Genomic DNA, 22,092 nt, shown 5'->3' with positions numbered 1-22,092 from the left:
CCAGACATGAAAAAAGTTTTAATTGCATAGAATTTTTTGGATGAAATGCCTACGTACTTTTACTTACTTAAAGACTTTTTTGCCGTCCTTTAATAAAAAAATGCTGTCAGATTGACGACTGAGTTGAGTAGTATCCGTTAAGTAACGAATAGCAGTCTTCCTTAGGTTGGGCGAGTCCAAAGTTTCGAAAACTTTTGACCTCCATTTACATCAGTCCCCATACGATTATTAAAACAGAAACTACTAAACTTTCCTCATGAAAGTGACCCCAGCAATTTGACCAACTATAGAGAATATGGTCAAGCAAATGCATATCCACTAGGGGTGTGACGATACACTCAGCTCACGAGACGAGACGGGACACGATATTGGGTTCACGAGAACGAGACGAGACGAGATTTTAAGAAAAATACAATGACAAAATATATGACTGGACCAACAGACTTTTATTTAACCAAGTCGCGCATGCATTTTGAAATGTTTTATTATAACTCTTTACATGCATGAAATTGAAAATATAACTAACATTTCTAAAAGTTAAATTAAAATAAATTAAATTAAATAATTCTCTTTTTTTCAAGTGCAAACAATATTATGTGCAAAACCAAATCAAAGTACCCAAAATGTACTTTGATTAAATGTATTCCTTTTCGCGGTTATTCAGCCTCTTCTTCTCCTCCGGAAAAACACGGCCGCATTGCATTGTAGGCTAGATGTAGTAAAGGCGCATTACTGCCCCCACAGGCGACAAATTGAAGTTTGGATAAATCACAAATCTCGCAAGACCGATTTTTAACGCGACGGGTAATATCGTTGAGTTTAATCTCGCGAGATCTCGTGGCACGAGATCTCGTCACACCCCTAATATCCACCAACCAATTTTTCGTAAACCAACCATTTAGATAATGTACAAAACATTAGGGATGGGAATTAATAAGAATTTAACGATTCCAATTCTGCTTATTGATCCGATTCCTTATCGATTCTCTTATCGATTCTCATTGGGTGTTAAAATAAGTAGAAATATGTTTGTTTGTATTAACTCTCTATAATATTTGATCATAAGTGCGTCTAGTATTAGGAAATTGTACTTGTCTTCACATTAATTGGTCTAGACAAAAAAAAGATGTTTGGCTTTTTAAGCCCAAATGCCATCATTATGTGCCATAAAACTAAAAACACAGACTGAAAACAGTCAAGTAAGAGCTTGTGCCTTTTGTAGGGGTGCAACGTATCACAAAACTCACGGTTCGGATCGTGTCACGGTTTTTGAGTCACGGGTCGGATCATTTTCGGCTCAACAACAAAAAAGTTAACAAGACAAATGTGACTTTAAATAAAATCTTCAAATGTGTAAAAACAAAATAAAGTGAAAAATTAGGTAATAATCCTGCTTCCTTTAAAAAGGACCTATTATACTACTTTTCTGGTCTTAATTTCTTCTTAATGACTCCTATAGCGCAACCTGACACGAATCACAGCACAAAAAACGATGTTGATTTTCGGGATACTCTTCCTCTCATCTGGGTGCTTTCAGCATTCTCTGGCAATGCTCGGTTTCGTCCTTCTCCGCCCCCTCGCCCCCCTCCTGCCAACCAAACTCCGTTGTGATTGGTTACCTTCCTTGAAGCGCGCACGGGCAGATTTGACCAGGCATATGGGGGCGTGGCAGGAGTGCCTCTACGTAGATGATTTCCCGGAAATGGGAACAAGTGAATCGCAAACGTTGTCCCGAGTGTTTAGCGCTCTGCACAGCCACCCCAGACTGTCAGCAGGGAATACGTCGAAATGCATGTACGTCATTATTTGACACTTTAGTATGGTTAAACATGACTATCAATCATTATAAGAACGTTATACAAAATTTCGGGCATTTTGTAAATCCATTGATTTCTATTGGAAGACTCATTGCTTGTTGACCGGAAACGGAAAGGGGGGCATGTTGTAGTCTTTTCGCTCGGTTCTAGCCCTAGTGTTGATACGGAGAACCGAGCGAAAAGACTACAACCAAACATAACGGCCCCCTTTCCGTTTCCTGTCCGGTTTCTGGTGCAGTTTCCGTTTCAATGGGATATATAAAATGTAAAATAAAAAAAGACAGAAACTGTATTTCACTACGATACTTGATTAGGAACATCAACAAACGCCACTAACCACTCAGTGAGTTGCACATTTCTGAAAACGAACGTTTAGGGTTGTTTTTAGGGTTTGTGAATGACCATGGCCAGCCCTTCTGAAGCAGGCAGGGGCGATTCGAAATGAGCCAAATACCTGAGACAAGACCAATGGTCAACATTTCTTTATCAACCACTATCTTTCATCCTAGACAGACCAGAAAGGGGGCTCAATGTGCTAGATACCAGAATTGTCCTTTAAACATGCGCCGATCACGTGAGCGCACTTTTTTTCTTTTTCTTTTTTGCATACCCCCAGAGTCCAATCATTACTTGCGTTCCGAACCGTGACGCCTCGTGCCCACTGCATCCGTCCGTTGACTGATCCCATTGACTTTGAGTGGGGACGGACGCGCAATGCATTGTGGATCCGTGCGCTCCGTTGGAGCCTTTGGCTCCGTCAAAGTTTAAAAGTGTTCAACTTTTTCGGCAGCGACGGATCCGTCATCCAATCAGATCGCGTATGCAAATTTAAGCACTTTGGGACTACTCGGGCTCTGACGACCCTGGAAAGTTCCCCCATCCGTCAGCCACGCCTTCCGACGTCCTTTGACGGACCGTGCAGTTGGCACGAGGCGTGAGGGTTGATCCGTACGACCACGGGTAACCCGTGGTCCGTTGCACCACTAATGACCTCTGAGAAAGGGGAGAACCGCTGCCTCGACTGAATAAATCTGGACTCTTAAGGGACTTTATAGTTGATGTGCCGTTGGTTAAGTGAGCACTCACTCAATGTTAAAGGTTGTATCAGCGATTCTGATTGAAACATAAAGTATCACATTCATCTGCTTGTTCCTCACCATCCGCTAGCTGCCCGTCCCATAAGCAGACTGTCAAAAAACCGCGTCTCTCTAGGCAGCCTAGGCCCCGAGATCGCACACAAAAAACAAATAGTACTACCAACGCCAAAATACGCAAAATATACAGTGTTCCAACCAATCACAGACAAGGGGTGGGTGTTGTGGTGTTTCGCACTAGTGCACGAGAAGTGGTAGCTACAAATTCCGGTTGAAAATGCGCGTCCATGATCATTTTCAAAACACGAGAGGGAGGGGCTAGCTGGCTCTGTTTGGAATCTCGCAACCAGAATCGCTGATACAACCTTTAAGGCCAATGGACATTAACATTTATAGAAGTGCGCGATGTGCGACCAATCGCATTGAACCGTGGCCGATGGCGCGCAATAAGTGGTACACATATTCAATGGAAGGTGCTGTACTGCCTGACGTGTTCCGTCTGATAGCCCTATCCAAGCTATAAAAAAGGTCTTAAGTTGGGGAAAGCTCGGCCCAACTCACCATAAATGATGACGTGTGTGTATTTGTGGGTGTTTCATTGGTTAGCTGGAGAGTCTACAGGGCATGGTGGACCAGGAGAGGCTGACCAATCAGGATATGGAGTCCTTGGGGGAGGAGCTTCTGAAGGAGAAACAGACTCTGGAGAGAGAGCTTCAAGTCCTGAGGGCAGAGAAAGACAGACAGGTGATTTGCAAAATCATTTTTTTCTCTGCTGTTATGTAGTAGGTAATAAAAAGTAGTAGCTAGAAATTTTCTTGGATGTGAAACGAGCACTAGGCATTCTGCCGTCCTTTGAAAAAACGAAATTTCAAAACGACGTGCCGTTTTGGAATTTTCCCTGCATGTCGTCATACTGTGTGTGTGTGTGTGTGTGTGTGTGTGTGTGTGTGTGTGTGTGTCAGAGTTCCCGTTATCCGGTAATTACCGGTCTTTGACTGGAAAAAAATGAGGAGGACCGAAAATTCTAAACGTCTCCGGTCAGGATGACTGATTGGAAATAAGGCCCCGTCCACACGGAGCCGAAACGGGCGGAAGCGATCCGGTTTCGTTTCATGCAGAATATTCAAGGCGCTGGTTCTCAACAGAAAAAAGTGGAGCGCATCAACCCTGCGCGCATATAGCATGCGCGCTGTAGACAAACATTCAGTCACGAGGAGGAGATTCAACCTTTTAAATTGAGCAAAAATACTTTTGAATGTGTTTGTTTGAATTGTGTTTAAATATGCTACAGTGGTCATTTGTTTAGCCAATTCATGTGAAACAATGAGGGTTTCGATTGTAGCGTAGCCTGTGTGATAAAATAAATAAGTCGTTACATTTCGTGCACTCGCTCAAATTGATCGCTATAGACTACCGTAGGTTTATGAACTAAACGGCGGTAAGCTAGTGAAAGCAGGCGGCAAGCTTTGCGGAGTACCGGTATTTAACAACCATGGCGAATCAAAATATGATCACACACCTCTTCTTCTTCTTTATGTAGCCTGCCTATCAATTTTTTTAAGTGCAATAAACACGGACAATATCCGACCGATTCTTTTCCAATTTGACCGGTAAAATGAAACCTTCCCGGTCACATGACCGGCACCAATTTCTTCTAGCGGAAACAAGTGTGTGTGTGTGTGTGTGTGTGTGTGTGTGTGTGTGTGTGTGTGTGTGTGTGTGTGTGTGTGTGTGTGTGTGTGTGTGTGTGTGTGTGTGTGTGTGTGTGTGTGTGTGTGTGTGTGTGTGATTACACACTGTAACGCAAGTGTTGTACACTTCTTTGTTATTTGGATAACCGTTCTGCTGTTGATGTTATGTAGCATAACATCGGTTCGTTGACGTCTCTGGTATTTCCACAACGAGACTGTAATTGGGGTTATCTCAGCCATGGTTGAGAAGGAATTGGGGGAAATGAACTTTGGCTTTGACTCCCTGAAGTACATGAACTGCGACATGGAGGAGAAAGGGATTGTTGCCCGCGGTTGTCTCCCTCCGGAGTCCCGTTGCCTGCTGCCCGCTGCCGCGAGGCACCACCGCCACAGAGCACCGGCAGCCGGCAGCAGGCGCAACGCGCGATTCAGTCTACTTCAGATTGAAGTGGAAGTGGAAGAACCAGAGACATGGGAGAACCCGACGCAGTCGTTTGTGATTCATAATATCGTCTGGAGTCGCAGACTCACGGCCAAAAACGACAGTTTTTGGCCGTGATAATATTATATGATATTAGATATAGAGCTCCAGGACTAGTGTTGTACACTTCTTTGTTACTTGGATAACCGTTTTGCTGTTGGTTTTATGGCGCATAACACGTCGGACTCTCGTCTCTGGTATTTCCACAACGAGACTCGTAGTGGTGGTTATCTCAGCCATGGTTGAGAAGAAATTGGGGGAAAGAGATTTTGGCTTTGACTCCCTGAAGTACATGAACCACGACATGGAGGTGGAAGGGATTGTTGGCGGCGAATGTCTCCCGCTTGAGCCCCGCTGAGGGACCACCGCCGGAGGCGGAGGTGCCCAAGCGCTGCCCGGCAACGATCCCTTTCTCCTACTTGTCGCGGTTCAGTCTACTTCACATTGAATTGTGGACGTTGAAGAACCAGGAACGTCGGAGAACCCAACGCGGTCGTTTGAGATTCATAATATTGGCTCACACAGCTTTTGGCCGTGATAATATATATTATATGATATAGATATCTATGTTGGCTATATGATAATATTTAGATATAGAGCACCAGGTCTCCCGTGTGTTCTAGAATATTTACAGAACGCGGCTAAAGGCTGTGTGCGCCTCGCCATTGCATACATCCACTGTAATCAGAGCGCATGGTACCGTGGCTGCAAGCTGCTCAGGGCCACACCCCCACCCTCCTCCTTGACCCGCCTCGCTCCTCCTCATTTGCATCATAGCTACAGACACCAAAACAGCGCATTTGGGGGAAGCTCAATGTGCGACTGGCTTGGAGTGGCTGTAACTCTGCACCACGGCTGAATTTCGGGAACGTCTTTGAATACTGTGTTAGTTGCCCACTAATACCTATATTAAAGAATACATAAAATAGCATGTCATGGGACCTTTAAAATGTTTTACACTACAACAGACATGTTGGACACCAACATGCTTTATTTTCAAGCAGCATAGTACCATATTCAGCTATGGACAGATCACACACGGAATGCTGGTTTATTTCTAATCAGAAGACGATTATTATTGATTGAGTCACAACTACGCTATATGGGTAGGAGCAGAACAAGGCACTTGAACTTAACTATAAGACACACACACACACACACACACACACACACACACACACACACACACACACACACACACACACACACACACACACACACACACACACACACACACACACACACACACACACACACACACACAGAGCGCCTGGCTGGGAAGTCAAACTCCTTTGGCTGGCAGGGCTCCAACAGTGAAGGTGAGGAAGGTGGCGGGACTTGCACGTTAGCCAACATAGGATAGACTGGAGGGGGGTTAGCATTAGTGCAGTCTTTTTCTCCGCTACCTATCTGCTCTGAACTATTACCCTCAGGGATGCTGGAGGGACCGCTTGCAGGGAGTTTGCTGTTTTTTTGGGCCAGTATTAAAAAAGATCGGAAATTCGCAATGTTTAAAATTTCAGCTTTATCGATCTTTCGCACCTAGCATGTCCTGCATTGTGCTGGCGTCATAAGTCAACCTACACAGACATTGTTCTAAAATGAAAAGGGTGGATGTCAATAATGTTATGAAAAAACACGTATGATAAATTTCTACTCCCAAAAAAAAAAGTATTGATTTGTTCAGAAAACGTTTTTCACTTGCAGTTACAGCGCTGCAGCACCCTCAGCACCCCCCTTACCCGCGTCCCTGTGGTGGAATGAATCTTAAATGAAAATTAATGAACTTTTCCAAGATATTCTAATTCATTGAGATGCACCTATGTATATATTATATGATATTTATAATAACACAGCCAAAATGTCTGTGTGCGCCTCCGGATAATATTATGAACGTATAAACAACGGCGTTTGGGTTATCCAACGTCTTTTGTGCTTCAACAACAAGGAAAGACTCACAATGTTGGTTATCTCGGCCACGGTTGAGAAGGAATTGGCGGAAAGAAACGCCGGCGTTCACAAGAAAAGCAATGGTATATGCTCCTGTAGAAGTAGTTAAAGTTATGAAAGTAAAGATCTAGTTTTTAGAAAAATACCTTTTATTCGCGTCATTCAGAACCACTACACTACCGTACTCGCTGTTACATGGACACGTTTATCCGCACCCGCGAATATCAAGTCGTCAATGACGCTACTGAACTCGATCGCTCACCACAGCAACCATGATTTCCCTTAGATTAATGGAAAGTTAGAGTTGTTGTTAGAGCTGTAGAGGAAATGAGCTCTACATGTTGAAAAATGTTGAAATAGAATATGAAAAAAATAAGGTACAAATATATGATATAGCACTAGCAGTGCTTTTTGTAGTCTTGGTAGTATAAAAGCTAGGAATACATAATGTTGATTGAATACGTAACTCGAATACAAGACTGAATTTACATATACATAAAAAACGAGTAACGGTAGTTGATGCAGTCAGAAACGAAGGAAGGTACTCTATACGTAACACTATACATACACATACCAACACAAAATATTGTATTAAGAGTATAAACAATATAATAATGAAAAAGGTTATAAGATGCAAGAGACATGCTAAACTATTGGGTGGTAATCAATTCAAAAAAGTTCGCAATGGTTTATTGGATGATCACTTCACTCAGTTCCTTCACTCGTTCACAAAAAAGAATGTACACAGTCTTGTACCTTTGCCTTTTCTTTCGCCCTTTTTTTGGCCCCGAATCAAATGTTTTATGGTCACGACTAGCCTTAAGGATGATCAGCTTGGTTCCAGGCTTAAAACTCTTTAATATTAAGATTTTAGAGTCAATGGAGGAAATTAAGTTGTTCAAAAAAGGGGCGGTCACATGATCAATTGCAAATCCTCTTCAAAGTGGCCAAGGGACTTGAAACTCGGCATGCTAGTTCATTAGCCTTGGTGGAATGTCGGCATGCTGGCGAAACATTGCGCAAACGACGAGTTGGCGCAACCACACATTCCTTTAAAAAATACACATGCGGTGACATGTCTTTTTATTTATGTATATATAGATCAACCAATGCAGACTTTGTATAATAAATATTCATATTATTTATTATTAATTATTATTATTAAAGGAGGCATACTATGGTGTTTACCTAACAAGTAAACATAGTATATGAGTTCCACAAAACATGTTTTTGAAGCTGTTTGGTGGAAATAGCTTTTAGGAAATAGAATCTTGCCTACCGCCATTCCCCCCTGTTTCAGTCCCTTCAGAATGCACTGTTTCTGGTGTCTTTCGCTTTAATGCAAATGAGCTCTTGCCCATTGACCAATGAGCTGTCAGACTCAACCACAACCTGGAGAAGAATAGATTGTTGCCGTTTGCTGACTCCTGGAACTCTGTATCTATATAATATAATAATAATAATAATAATAATATATAATATGTAGGTATTTATATTATATATCTAATATCCCGGCAAAAAGTTATGTGCGCCTCGGATAATATTTTGAATCATAAAGACTGCGTCTGACGTCTCTGGTACTTCCACAACAAGTAAAGACTCGTAGTTGGGGTTATCTCGGCCATGGTTGAGAAGAATTGGGGGAAAGGAACTTTGGCCTTGACTCTCTGAAGTCCATATTGAACCGCGACATGGAGGAGAAAAGGATTGTACTCCGGGAGCTGAGCTGCCGGACTGCCGCCGAGCTCCCTCCGCCGGAGCTGCCGGACTGCCGCCAAGCTCCGGGGGGGGGAGCATTCAGAAATGTACATTCAGAAATGCATATCTCACTCAAAGATTCATGTACAGACTTTTTTCAAAGTTTGCATGAGTTTGAAACTTTCTCTCTTGAAACAGGTGTCCCTCAAGGCTCTGTACTGGGGCCTCTTCTGTTTTCCCTCTATTCCAGATCTCTGGGCTCTGTAATTACATCACACAGCTTTTCCTATCACTGCTATGCTGACAACACTCAGCTATTTCTCTCTTTCCCCTCATCTGATAAAGCCCTGATTGCAAAACGCATATCGGAATGTCTGGCGGACGTCAGCACCTGGACAACTGCCCATCACCTGAGGCTTAACCTCAGCAAAACCAAGCTCCTCCTAATCCCATGGAAAGATTGCCCACACATGGACGTACTGGTCACCGTTGAGAACATCACTGTGTCTCCTTCTCCAACTGCCAGAAACCTCGGTGTGGTATTGGACAATCAGTTATGCTGCACCGCAAACATCACTGCGGTGGCCCGATCCTGCAGATTTGCAATTTACAACATCCGCAGAATCCGGCCTTTCCTCAAAAGGGAAGCAGCTCAGCTTCTAGTCCAATCACTGGTCATCTCCCGCCTCGACTACTGCAACTCACTCCTGGCTGGACTTCCTGCCTCTGCGATTAAACCTTTGCAGCGCATCCAAAATGCGGCAGCGCGCCTCGTGTTCAACCTACCAAAGTTCTCCCATGTGACCCCCATCTTCCGGGACCTCCACTGGCTCCCTGTAGTAGCTCGCATCAAATGTAAGACAATGGTACTGGCATACAAGGCAGTCGATGGAACTGCCCCTGCCTACCTCCAAGCATTGGTAAAGCCACACACCCCAGCTCGATCCCTCTCCTCAACTACCTCAGCTGGACATCTGGTACCGCCATCGCTAAGAGCTAGCAAAGGTCGATCAGCAAAGGCACAACTTTTCTCGGTTTTGGGACCTCAGTGGTGGAACAAGCTCCCTGCTGTTCTCGGGACCGCAGAGTTGCTCACCATCTTCCGAAAAAGACTCAAGACTCACCTGTTCAGAGTCCACCTCGACTCTGCATAGCCAGCCTCCCCCTTCTGGCCACCATTGTACATTGTATTGTATTGTATTATAGAACTTAACTGTGTAGCAACTGCAGTAGCTGCTATCATTGCTGTAACACGGGGAATTGGTTAGCCTAGCGATTGTTGTACTTGCACTTGGTTCTATGAACATCCTTACTGTACCGACAGCGATATATTGTTGCACTTCTTATGACAAATGTGCTTATTGTAAGTCACTTTGGATAAAAGCTTCTGCTAAATGCCCAAAATGTAAATGTAAATGTATGGGAGCACCAGAGACCCCAAATCCGAGGAAAAATGTTGTCTTCATAATATGTCCCCATTATAAATAATAATAAAAAAGTATAAAAATATTTTTTAATTAGAATCTGTAGACCGGGTGTACGAAGGTCTCCAAAAAGCTGCCAACCACTATGACCACAGGAGTCGCCATAACTAGTGGTCAAACTTATACGACTGGGAGCCACACCCCGTTTTATAATAAAATCTAAAACTTGCTTTCTGGGCCATCTTTGGCATGCTCAATCTTTTTGCAGGTCCATCAGGATAGATTTTGTTGTACCAATTTGGAACACATACTCCTTAATAATGCACAACCTTATAGTATGTTTAAAAAAGAAATGTCTTAGTTATGGACGATTTATGAAATAGTGTCATGCAAATGAACCATCATTCTTCAACCAATCCTAAATCAGCTTCATAATAATAATAATGCATTTTATTTATGGGCGCTTTTCTTGACACTCAAGGTCACCTTACAAAATCAAACATCCATAGTAGCAAACAACAAAAAACAACAACAACATAATAAAACAGTGTGTTCATTCTAGTCCCAAGAATGCAACTGACTTAAAGGGAGTAGGCATGGGTGAATAGATACGTTTTCAGGTGAGATTTGAAGGTGATAATGGAACTGGAGTATTTGATGTCATGAGGCAGAGTTCCAGAGTTGGGGGGCTGAGCGACTGAATGCTGTTGACCCCATGCTAACCAGGCGAGCAGGTGGGAGGGTGAGCTGGCTGGAGGTCGACGATCTGAGAGAACGGGTGGGTGTCTTGATAGGGAGAAGCTTGGTAAGATACTGAGGGGCAAGATTGTTGATGGCCTTGAAGGTGAGAAGCAGGATCTTGTAAATGATGCGATATTTGATGGAGAGCCAATGAAGTTGCTGCAGGACAGGTGTTATGTGACTGATGGAGTGTTTTTTAGTAATGATACAGGCTGCAGAGTTTTGTACCAGTTGTCATTTATGTATGGACTTAGCAGGTAAACCAAAGAGGAGAGAGTTGCAGTAGTCCAGACGCGATGCGACCAGGGTGTGAACCAGAAATTCAGCACTGTTGGGGGAGAGAGATGGGCGCAGGCGAGAGATGTTACGTAAATGTTGTTCAAGGAACAACAGAGGCCTCAAGGACCCTCTCCCCCCCCCCCCCCCCCCCCCCCTTAGGTAATGTGGAAAAATTTGTTTTGATTGCTCACCAAATGGTGTCACAGGATCAATTTCAAATTAGCACTGTTGCAGGTGCTCATCAAGCAATTCTTTTATAAAAAAGACCTCAACCATTCCGAAGGCGAAAAACTCAGAGTTGATAAACATGGTACACCTATAGACACCGTGCGTAAGCAGGTCTCCGAAAAGCAAAGGACCTCTTCGGCGACAGAGGGAGCCATAACTCTCAGCCTCTTTATTTGATCATCATAAAGCTCCAAAGCTTCAAAGCAGCCCACCGACATGAAACTTGGCGTGCTCGCTCATTAGCCTCGCTGGCATTAGCACGTCAGCATGCTCGTGAAACATTGCGCAAATGACGAGCTGGCGCAACCACAAGCATTTTATTTAGAAAATTCACATGCGGCGACATATTTTGTTAAAATGTGTTCTTCCTAAGCAGTGAGCCTTTCCTGAAATTACTCTGAAATTCCTGGGCACTATTTTCTAATAAAATACAGCATTGCAATTCTTCATTCTTATTATAGGACTGCAACCTAGCTGTATGAAAAGATAAGATAGTACATTTAAGCACTTTATTGATCCCAGATTGGAAATTCGGGTGGTACAGTCGAAGGACTGGAGAGTAGTAGAAATGCAAAATATATTAAGTTTAAATAAGAATAAAAACGATTTATTAATTTAAGGGATAAGGTCAAAAAATTTATCAACAATCTTGATACTTGGCTGTTTTAAATTTGTTGGCGCCTCTATTATATTTTTTTATGGTAGCCGGTAATTGACTATTGGGGACTTCCTGGAAACAAGGAACTACCGGTAAGGCACAGACTTGTCTTTTTAATAAACTCCCTGTATGCTAACTAAGTTGTTGATGCTTTGTTAGGGATACTAATTATGCTACTGCACAGGTTTGGTGCTATTTTGAGCAGTATCAGTGGTTAAAAAATGCAGATTTGGAAGCGTTCGCTGTAACCCTAGCCAAAAACATTATGGGTCTTATTTATGGGTCTTGATGCCGAAAAAGACCCTGGGATACATTTTCGCCGGAATTACACTTTAGGTCAATTTCACCTTATGTCGTGATCCCTGAAAAAAGTGGCCTGGTTCTGTTTAGCTTAAAGTTAACTCACAGTCGTTGTCCCTTGGCACGTCAAGACAAAGAAAGCAGAATAATGGCGCGTTTCCAACGTAGGGTGCGGGTCGTTTCAGTCCGCAAAGGTGAGCCGTATTGAGCCGTACTCGTCTTGCAGTACTCCTCCGTTGGGGTACTGAGGCACCTTAAAGGGTACCGGCAAGTTCGAGCTACACATGCTGTCCGTTGATAGGTCAGCAGAATCGCACTTCCGTGCGACAGGGAGATGATAACAAACAAACACATTAGCCTACCCGCGAGGTATTTCTGGACAACGTCGAAAGCTTTGTTTATTGAAGAAAATGTCGGGCAAAAGTTTGCAGTCCTTCTTGGGTCGTCCTACATTGTTGCTCTTTGTTCATTGTGTGCCTTCTTATTCTTTTTCCTTGGATTTATTAGCAGGCTACACTGTGTCGGGCTGCTATGAGATCACGATGCTTACTTAGCTGCCGGCTATCGCCTTATGGCTTAAACCCCTCCCTACGATAAGGGTACTGTCGGCGGTGGAAACGCGAGCCGTAACTGAGCTGGGCTATACCGCACCCTAAATACCGGCCTGAGGCGTGCTGGGTCAGAAGCGTACCCGCCGGTGGAAAAGCGCCATAACAAACCGTATTGAGAAAGACATAATAGATGTACAAGAAAGAGCACTATCAAGCTACACTCAATAGCAGTTAACAAAAGTATGCGTGGTGGCTGAAAGCAAGTCTTAAAGACTCAGGTCAGTAGGTGAATAGGTAAATATCTATATACACAATAGAAGTAGTATACATTTTAGTAGTAGTAATAATGATGGGGGGAAAAAGTCTATAAACTCCTTAACGGTCCCATGGCATGCATGCATGCTTTAATATAAACTTAGCACAAAAAGTAAGAACATTTTTGTTTGGTTGATTATTTATTTTTGGTAACAATGCTTTTTGGCAATAGATCTTATACCGTTGGAAAGCCTGTATAGTTCCCTTTCAAATGGTGCCCCATTTGTAAGGGACATGCACTTGAGGGATGAGCAGCAGAGCTGAGTATGTGGGTTGCGCATTAGCTTATTCTGCCATTGACTCGTTTGTTGTTTGGTGGATTGGATGATTGAAGTTTGGTTGGTCCCCAGCCTGGTCACACACTGCTGTGGGATGGCATCCCATTCTTCAACCAGCATTTGTCACAAGTCAGGCAACGTGGTTGTGTTGGTCACTCTGGCACGAACAGCACGCCCAAGCTGTTCCCGCAAGTTTTCAATGGGGTTGAGGTCAGGACTGCTAGCAGGCCAATCCATCCTCTCCACTCCCATATTCTGGAAGTAGTCTCTGATAAACCCCGCCCTGTGGGGGCGAGCGTTGTCATCTTGGAGGATAGAGTTCGGTCCCAGACTGAGGAGATATGGGATTGCCACTGGTTGTAGAATCTCATCTCTATATCTCTCTGCATTTAGATTGCCTCCAATGATGACAAGCCTTGTTTTTCCAGTGAGGGAGATGCCCACACCATCACACTGCCTCCACCAAAATATGTTATTCTATCTGTGCAGCAATCAGCATAGCGTTCTCCGCATCTTCTCCACACTTTGACCCTACGATCCAACTGCCGAAGGCAGAAGCTGGACTCCTCACTGAACATGACGTTCCTCCACATGTTCAGGTTCCAGTGCACGTGATGCCGACACCAGGGCCTGACAGTGAAGGGCAGTCATGGCAGGACTCCTGGCGGCCCTATGAGACCGGAGATTGGCTGCGTGTAGTCCGTTCCGGATTGTCTGGGCAGAGAGCCGTCGGCCACATCGTCCTGCAAACCTCGATTGCAAATCTGTAGAAGACAGCCTCCGGCACCTAAGTGCTGACAGGGTGATGAAATGGTCTCCTTCGGGTGTCGTCTTCTTGGGAAACCCACTTTGCTGCCTGTCTTTGACATCCCCCATTATATGGAACTTGGCCTTCAGTTTGGAGAGGGTACTAGGGCTCACTCCAAATAATGCCGCAATTTGGTTTTGCGGAACACCAGCTTGAAGTTGCCCTATCGCAAGGGCCCTATCCAAATCAGTCAAACGCGGCATGCCGTTCTTGGACCAGACACTTACTGACTGTAGCTGTACTTACAGTAGTAGGGTAGGGCCCATGCTCACAGGTGCTGCCAATCAGGTGCCAATCAGGCACCTGATTGGCAGCACCTGGGTGGGTACCAGAAGCTCAAAACAAGTGTCAATAGCAACAGCAAAATAACCTGTTTGGCAATGGCAGAAAAGATCTGGCTAATTTTTCATGGGCGCAACCCACATACTCAGCGCTGCTGCTCATCCCACAAATGCAGGTTCCTTACAAATGGGGCACCATTTGAAAGGGAAGTAAATGCAAAAAGCATCGTTACCACAGAGAAATAATCGACCAAACACAAATCTCCTTACTTTTTGTGCTAAGTTTAGATGATAGTGGGCCCCTAACACAGTATTTGAAGACGTTCCCGAAATTCCTCCGTGGTGCAGAATTACAGCCACTACCCAGTCGCACATTGAGCTTTCCCCAAACACACTGTTTCGGTGTCTGTAGCTTTATGCAAATGAGGAGGAGAGAGGCGGGTCAAGGAGGAGGGTGAGGGTGTGGCCCTGAGCGGCTTGCGGCCACGGAACCATGCGCTGTTTACAGTGGATGTATCGCAATGGCGAGGCGCACACAGCCTTTGGCAGTGTTCTGTAAATATTCGGGAGTCATGGAGCTCTATATCTAAATAATATCATATTATACATCCATATCTATATCATATATATTATCAAGGCCAAAAGTTGTGAAGATATATAGAAGATATTATGGATCTCAAACGACTGCAGCGGGTTCTCCGACGTCTGTGGTACTTCCACGTCCTCATCAATCTGATGTAGACTGAACGAAGACATGGAGGTGAAAGGGATTGTTGCCCGCGATTGTTGACCTGGATTTTCTCCTGCCGGAGCCTCGCCACCTTTGCAGCGGGCATCGCTTAGGCACCACCGCCTCCTGCAGCGGGCAACGCCGAGGCGTTGGTCCCTCGGCAGCGGGAAGCGGGGCTCAAGTGGGAGACAATCGCTGGCAACAATCCCTTCCTCCTCCATGTCTTGGCTCATGTACTTCAGGGAGTCAAAGCAAAAGTTCCTTTCCCGAGACTGTAACCCAAACTACAGTCTTGTTGTGGAAATACCAGAGACGTCAAAGAACTGACGTGTTATGCGCCATAACAACAACAGCAGAACGGTTATCCAGATAAAAAAGAAGTGTACAACACTAGCGTTGCAGTCTTGGAGCTCTATATCTAAATAATATCATATAATACATATCATATAATACATATTATCACGGACAAAAGCTGTGTGCACCTCCAGACGATATTATGGATCACAAACGACTGTGTTGGGTTCTCCGACGTCTCTGGATCTTCCACTTCCACATCAATCTGAAGTAGACTGAACCGCGCGCTGCCAGCTGCCCACTGCCAACTGCCAGCTGCCGCTGCCGGGCGGTGGTGCCTCAAGGCAGCGAGCAGTGGGCAACGGGGATCAACGATGGCTGAGATAACCCCCACTACAGTCTCGTTGTACAAAGGATTGTACAACACTTGCGTTACAGTGTGTGTAATCACACACACACACACACACGTGGCGCTGGCAAGGTCTTAGCTCATCGTCTCATTGGCGGGCCAAATTCTCTGGGCGGGCAAGGCAGAGAAAGGGGTGGTAGCTTGGCCCCTTATGATGACATATGGGGCCACATTCCAAATCAGCGCGCTTAAGCTTCCATCTTTTCAAAGGCGAGCAGGATACCTAGTGCTCGTTTTACATCGAACGCAAGTTTTAGCCACTGGGGGACCATAGGCAGGCTAGGGGAACTCATGTTAATGTTAGAAAACCTCATAAAGTGAGATTTTCATGCCATGGGACCTCTTAAAACACCCCCAACTCATTCTCCCCATCCAATCAGATGTCCGAGCTGGAGCACGAGCGGCAGCACCTGTCCGAGGCGGTGACCTCACTGCGGGAGCGGGCACAGGCCAACAGTGAGGCATGCGTCCGTGAGGTGGAGGCGGAGAATCGGCAGCTGCATCAGGCCTTGACCGACGTAGGCAGCCAATTGGCCAGCCTGGAGAGCCAGCTGAAGTTGGCCAATGAGGAGGCGGTCTGTCTGCAGGAGAAGGCCAGACGTTGCGAGGAAGTGGAGCGGGAGGCGGTGCGACTGGAGCAGTGCCGAGACGGGCTGAACAGAGAGGTAGGAGAGGGGTCAAATCTTCTGGTCCATAATATAATGTCATTATAACCCAGAACTCCATAGTAATTGTCGCCCTCACATCCTTTAACAGCGACCTTGCACAGTAAACATCATTCTATTTCATGTGTTTTATTTTGATACACTTGAACTTTATTAGAACAGCTCTGCTACTTTATATTTTATCTCAAACTTTATCACTGAAGCTATTTGTTTAACTCTTAATCTTGATTTGTTTTAAACCATTTGACATTTTTTAAATAGTGTGTATGTTTACATTGTTTACTCCATTTGAACTCTGTTTGAATCTTTTCTATTGATTTAAGCTGTTCCACAATGTTTTATGTCTTAAACTATGACTTTATCAAAACATTTGAACCTCACTTTGCAATAAAGCCCTCACCGCATTCTCTGCAGGTAATTCATTTTCTAGTAACATATTACTATTATTTCATATCAAATTTAGGATTTATAAATATAAATATTTATTTTTGTAGTTGCAGGATTAATTATTCCAGAGAGAAGCAAAAGCAACCCCTCTTTTTTTTGACGAACAATCTTCCCTGAGCCCTTTTGTAAAAAAATAAATAAAAAAGGCGATCAAGCAAGCTCCTGGCTTGATCACCAAATATGATTTTGTAACTTCTTTCGGAACTCCAATCTGTAAAGACAAAAAGTGTTAGCGCTACAAACAAAAACAGATGGTGTGTGTGTGTGTGTGTGTGTGTGTGTGTGTGTGTGTGTGTGTGTGTGTGTGTGTGTGTGTGTGTGTGTGTGTGTGTGTGTGTGTGTGTGTGTGTGTGTGTGTGTGTGTGACCCAAAAACTTCAAACATTAGATGTAACTGCAATTAACATGGAAAAAGCTGATTAAGGGGAAAGCAGAAAAACATATACAAGTATCCAAATCTGCCGCTATAAACGTATAACAGGAACTTAGCTGTAAGGCAAAAATATAGTGTAACATCAAACGTAACTGCTATTAAACCTGTGCAAAAATGGGTTTAATGGGAAAATGTAAAACGGATATAAAGTAACAGGAACTTGGACCGAAATGGAACAGGAAACCACCGCAACCGCAAAAAAATCTAAATCACAATCTGATGAATGTTTAGAACATGCCCATGTCCAAATGCGTGGACATGGGCAATTTACCAATGGAATTGGTAAATTTGTGGTACGTAGGGAAGGTTGCACAGAGCTGGAAGCAAAGATTGCTCCTGTTGTTCCGGACATCCGCATCAGGTCTTCTCTCCTAGTCACCTCTAAAGCTCAGTTAACCCTAGGGTATTGTTAAAACTTAAAAAACAGTTAAAGTTCCCACGTTTTTGTAATTCATGGCGGTCACCTTGGAATCCAGCAAGAAGACAGTTTGCAACTGAAGTGCTGCGTCTTCAGCTCCTCCGCAGCAGCAAACAGGACTCTTTGGAGAGACTGCAAGATAAACCCCTGCACAGAATCTTGATTAAGCAGTTACTGCATTTTCAGCTCCCCCTAACGATACCCAACTGCTCCCAAGGGAAACTGCCCAGCTCTAGAAGCAGTAATGACCAAATACCATCAAACATGAAATCACCAACTACAAATGTTATTCTGGAGATGTATTTGTGAATATCAAATTTTGCCCCCTGTTCATCATATTCAGCTCCATAAAAGGGGTTCCAAAGGTTTTCTTAAAAAGCCAATTTGGTAGGAGTTTGGCCTATATATAACTGCTGAGCTCAGATTGATGTGAGGGATATAGAAAATTACACATTCTATATCGGTCAACTGTGGCTTTGAGACTGTTATACCTTTGACATTATGGTAATAAATTGCGACACCTTCTTGCGCATGTAGCTTAAGTGCCTGTGTGGTCAGGTTTTTTGGCATGTAACAATTTAAATAGGGATTGTGTTTCAATTTTAATCCCTTCAGTGACCGGGCTTTAAGAGGACTGTCTGGTTGTAGCCTCTGTTAGACATAGGCAATCAGAATTTAAAAGGAGCTGGTTTGCCTCTAGGTCTAGATCTCAAATTTAAACCTTGAATGTTTTGATAAACCAATCTGAATTTCCCTTGGGGTTGCCCCGGCTGCATATGAGGAGTGAATGTGGTCTTTTCAGTTAATTTAGCGTCATTCTTTGCATCCGCATAGATGAAAGTGAGAGTCCTCGATTTTCATTCTGTCAAGACTGGGGACGCAACTCAAGGTGATTTATGCGTGTCCGCCAACAAATATAATTTTTTAGCAAGTCCTTGCACTTTATTTACCGTCACAGGCCATGACAATCTGAGGGGTAATTGCCTTCGCCCCCATTGCTCATGTTCATGATAATGGCCATGATCATGTCTTGTATGACTTAGTAGTAGGTTAGACCTCTGATTTTGAATTTGATAATTCTTACAAAGTACGTAATGTAGGCTTGATTTATGAGGTAGGTAAAAATTATGTATCGATTAATTGTAAAGGTCAGATTAACAAAGACACATACACACAGAAGAATAATGTTTGGTTATTAGCATGCATCAAAACCATTTAATTTGATTTTAAGCCCAAAGGTAATGTATATCAAAAGTGTTAAAGCTATGACTCTAAAGAACAAAATGTCCCTAAATGTTCACTCTAGCCTACAGCAAAATCTTATCCTGACTGACATGTGGCATGTGACATATGGGTCCAAGAGGCAAAACTGTTGAGCATGCGAAATCGGCTAAACCATCGGCAAAGAACATGCCGATGGTTTAACTTTGACCGTTGTCATAGCGCCCCCCTATGGGACAATTGGAACCAATCCTTTAAGGAGTCAACCGCTGAGATAAAGGCATTAGCAATCCGGAAGATTAATGATACCCAAACCCTACAATAACAATAGGTCTCCACAGATACTCTGAATATCTAACGTTGATGAGTCTTACTAAGAAATGTATTCTGTATGAGCCCCAAAGCAGCTCAAATCATTTTGGACATTGAAACCTTTACCAACTCACTAATGCTCTTCACTCACTCCTCCCCTTCTAAAGCTGGCCTCCCTGCTCTCCTCCAAAGAGCGTGCCGAGGCCCTGGAGAAGGAGGTGGCCTCCCTGGAGCAGGAGTCCCGGCGGCTGAAGCGGGAGGCGGAGGAGGTGGCGAGGCTGGGGGCTCAGCGCACTGTCCGGCGCGAGGAGGAGAGCCGCCTTCTGGCCCAGGAGAACAGGGAGCTGCGACGCTCCTCGGAGGGCTTGCGCTCGGCAGCGGCGCGGCTGGCCGCGCTGCAGGAGGAGCACAGCCGCGTGCAGCAGGAGCATGAGGAGCTGGCGGGGCGGCTGGAGGAGGCTCGCGAGGAGTCGCGAGTCGAGCGCCGACAAGCCGAGCAGACAGCGGCCGCGCTGTCGCAAGAGAAGCGTCGGCTGGAAGAGGCGCTGGAGCGCACCCAAGACGAGAAGGAGGAGGCGGAGAGGACGCGGCAGGAGGAGAGAGAGGCGAGGCGGCGTGAGGCTGGCGAGCTTCGGGAGGAGAGGAGAAGGAGGGAAGAGGCGGAGGAGGAGCGGAGGAGGATCGTGACAGACCTAGAGCAGTCGGAGAAGGAGCGCAAGGGGATGGAGAAGGAGACATGGCGGCTCCGCAATCAGCTGGAGGCCAAGGAGGCGGAGCTGGAGGAAAAGGAGGCGTGTCTGACCAAGGCCAGGAAGGAAAGCGGGGCGCAGGGGAAGGAGCTGGAGCGGTTGAAAGAAGCCTCGGTCAGGGTGAAGGAGCTGGAGAGGGACAGCAAGGAGCTCCAGAAGCAGGCCACTATCGACCTGAGGACCCTGGCGACGCTCCGAGAGGTAAGGACAGCTGGATGGCTCTACTGGTTAGAATGGTGTGAATGGAGTTATATTTCAACTTTATATTATTTCTTCTTTGGTAAAAAGAAGAACAAAATGTATCATGGGTCACCGAGCGACACACGGTAGTGCCCATGCTCCCAATCGGGGAGAAGTGCAGGGCCGCTGATCCCCCAGCCTACTCCTGGGGGTGGGGAGACGGGCTATTGAGGCCGCAGACTGAAGGAGGGAATCGTAGGGGCTGCATTCCATCTGTCCTCCTCTCTCACAACAGGAGCTGGTTTCTGAAAAGCTGAATGGTCAGCAGCAGAACCTGGAGTTGGAGAGCCTGAACCAGGAGCTGGAGAAGGTTGGACTGAACCGGGAGAGACTTCTGCAGCAGGAACACAGCCTGGAGGACAGGTAACTCACACAAAACAGGAGAATCCTATGAGTCCTATGAGTCTATATGCACCTAGCAGCCGCGGTACGTTGCTAGACAAGTATAGTGTCTCCATTATTGACTCTAGAGCCCCAAAACTTGTTCTATAGAGGCATGGGGTCTTTATGGTCCTACTACAACCTTTAGTTTGGAAAAATATATCTCTTCTTATTTTTGAGGATTTTTTATTTAGGAACAATTTCAATAGCGTTTCCATAATTGACTCTAGAGCCCCAAAACGTTTTCCATATAGGCCATGGGTCTTTTATGGTCTTACTGCAACCTTTAGTTTTGAAAAATATATATACTTATTTAAAAAATATAATATAAATAATATATAATAATATAAATATTTTTTTAGCAAAAATTTCAGTAGCGTCGCCATTATTGACCCTAGAGCCCGAAAACTTGTTCAATAGAGGCATGACCTCTTTACGGTCCTACTACAACCTTTGTGATGGGGAGAGGGGAGGGTGTGGGAAGATGCATGGGTTGGAGGCACAGACCTTTTCGATTGTTGTGGTATTTGCGTTATGTGATTTAACTGTATAGGGTGATTGTTGATATAATATATGAACGGAAAGCCATTGAATGTTACTTATTAAAGGTTGGGTATGGAATTCGCTTTTTTGGCCATTTTTGCAAGATTACTTGAAATCCTTATCATAACCCGCTTACAGCCACTGAGTTAGAAGTACTGACATGAAAATTAAACAAGTCAATCATCTGTGGAACGGGCAGGACTCGAAAAACTCCAGCCAATCATTTCCATTGCCACCGAGTTGCATTGGGCAGTAAGTACGTCAATCAAACGGTCGTACTGCACTCCCCCTCCCCCGCGCCCCGCGCACGACCCCTTCGTGCAGTACTCGTGACCCAGAGCAAGCTCCTGTTTGTTGTTATCCTGCGGTAGCTACTGGAACTAGTTAATCCACATTTGGACCTAGCAGTAGAAGACAATTTCCATGGCAGACAAGGGAGTAATTGATAATAAAAACGCTGAAAGAGAAAAACTGAAATCAAGAATAATCCTAAGCGCTGCTTTCGAACGTTGGTGGCAACTGAAGGACGAGAAGGGTCTAAAAACCGATGCTTGTGTGGCGGTTGACCTAGTTTCAAAGTTTATACCATTTATACTCGGTAATACCGGTGTTGAGACGAGTGTATTAATCGGTGTGAAAATGTCCACACCGCGGCAA

At 44.7% G+C, this 22,092-nt stretch overlaps 1 protein-coding gene across 6 annotated transcripts in view; it reads left to right on the top strand.

Moving 5' to 3' along the window:
* The window catches only part of ccdc88c (coiled-coil domain containing 88C), a 75,334-nt gene that overhangs the window by 30,126 nt on the left and 23,116 nt on the right, over positions 1-22,092 (top strand). For all 6 annotated transcript variants that reach the window (XR_003976695.1, XM_030355729.1, XM_030355733.1 and 3 more), the window contains 4 exons: positions 3,518-3,655; positions 16,408-16,692; positions 19,690-20,472; positions 20,747-20,874. Coding sequence is in view for 5 of the 6 variants with exons in the window: in XM_030355729.1 (XP_030211589.1) it covers positions 3,518-3,655; positions 16,408-16,692; positions 19,690-20,472; positions 20,747-20,874 (1,334 nt within the window). In the remaining variant the exon portion in view is untranslated. The remainder of the gene's footprint in view (positions 1-3,517; positions 3,656-16,407; positions 16,693-19,689; positions 20,473-20,746; positions 20,875-22,092) is intronic.

Source organism: Gadus morhua, chromosome 5 (genome assembly GCF_902167405.1).
Source record: "Gadus morhua chromosome 5, gadMor3.0, whole genome shotgun sequence".
NCBI lineage: Eukaryota > Metazoa > Chordata > Actinopteri > Gadiformes > Gadidae > Gadus > Gadus morhua.
Note: the sequence above shows the minus strand (reverse complement) of the source record. Positions and strands in the feature narration are given on the sequence as shown.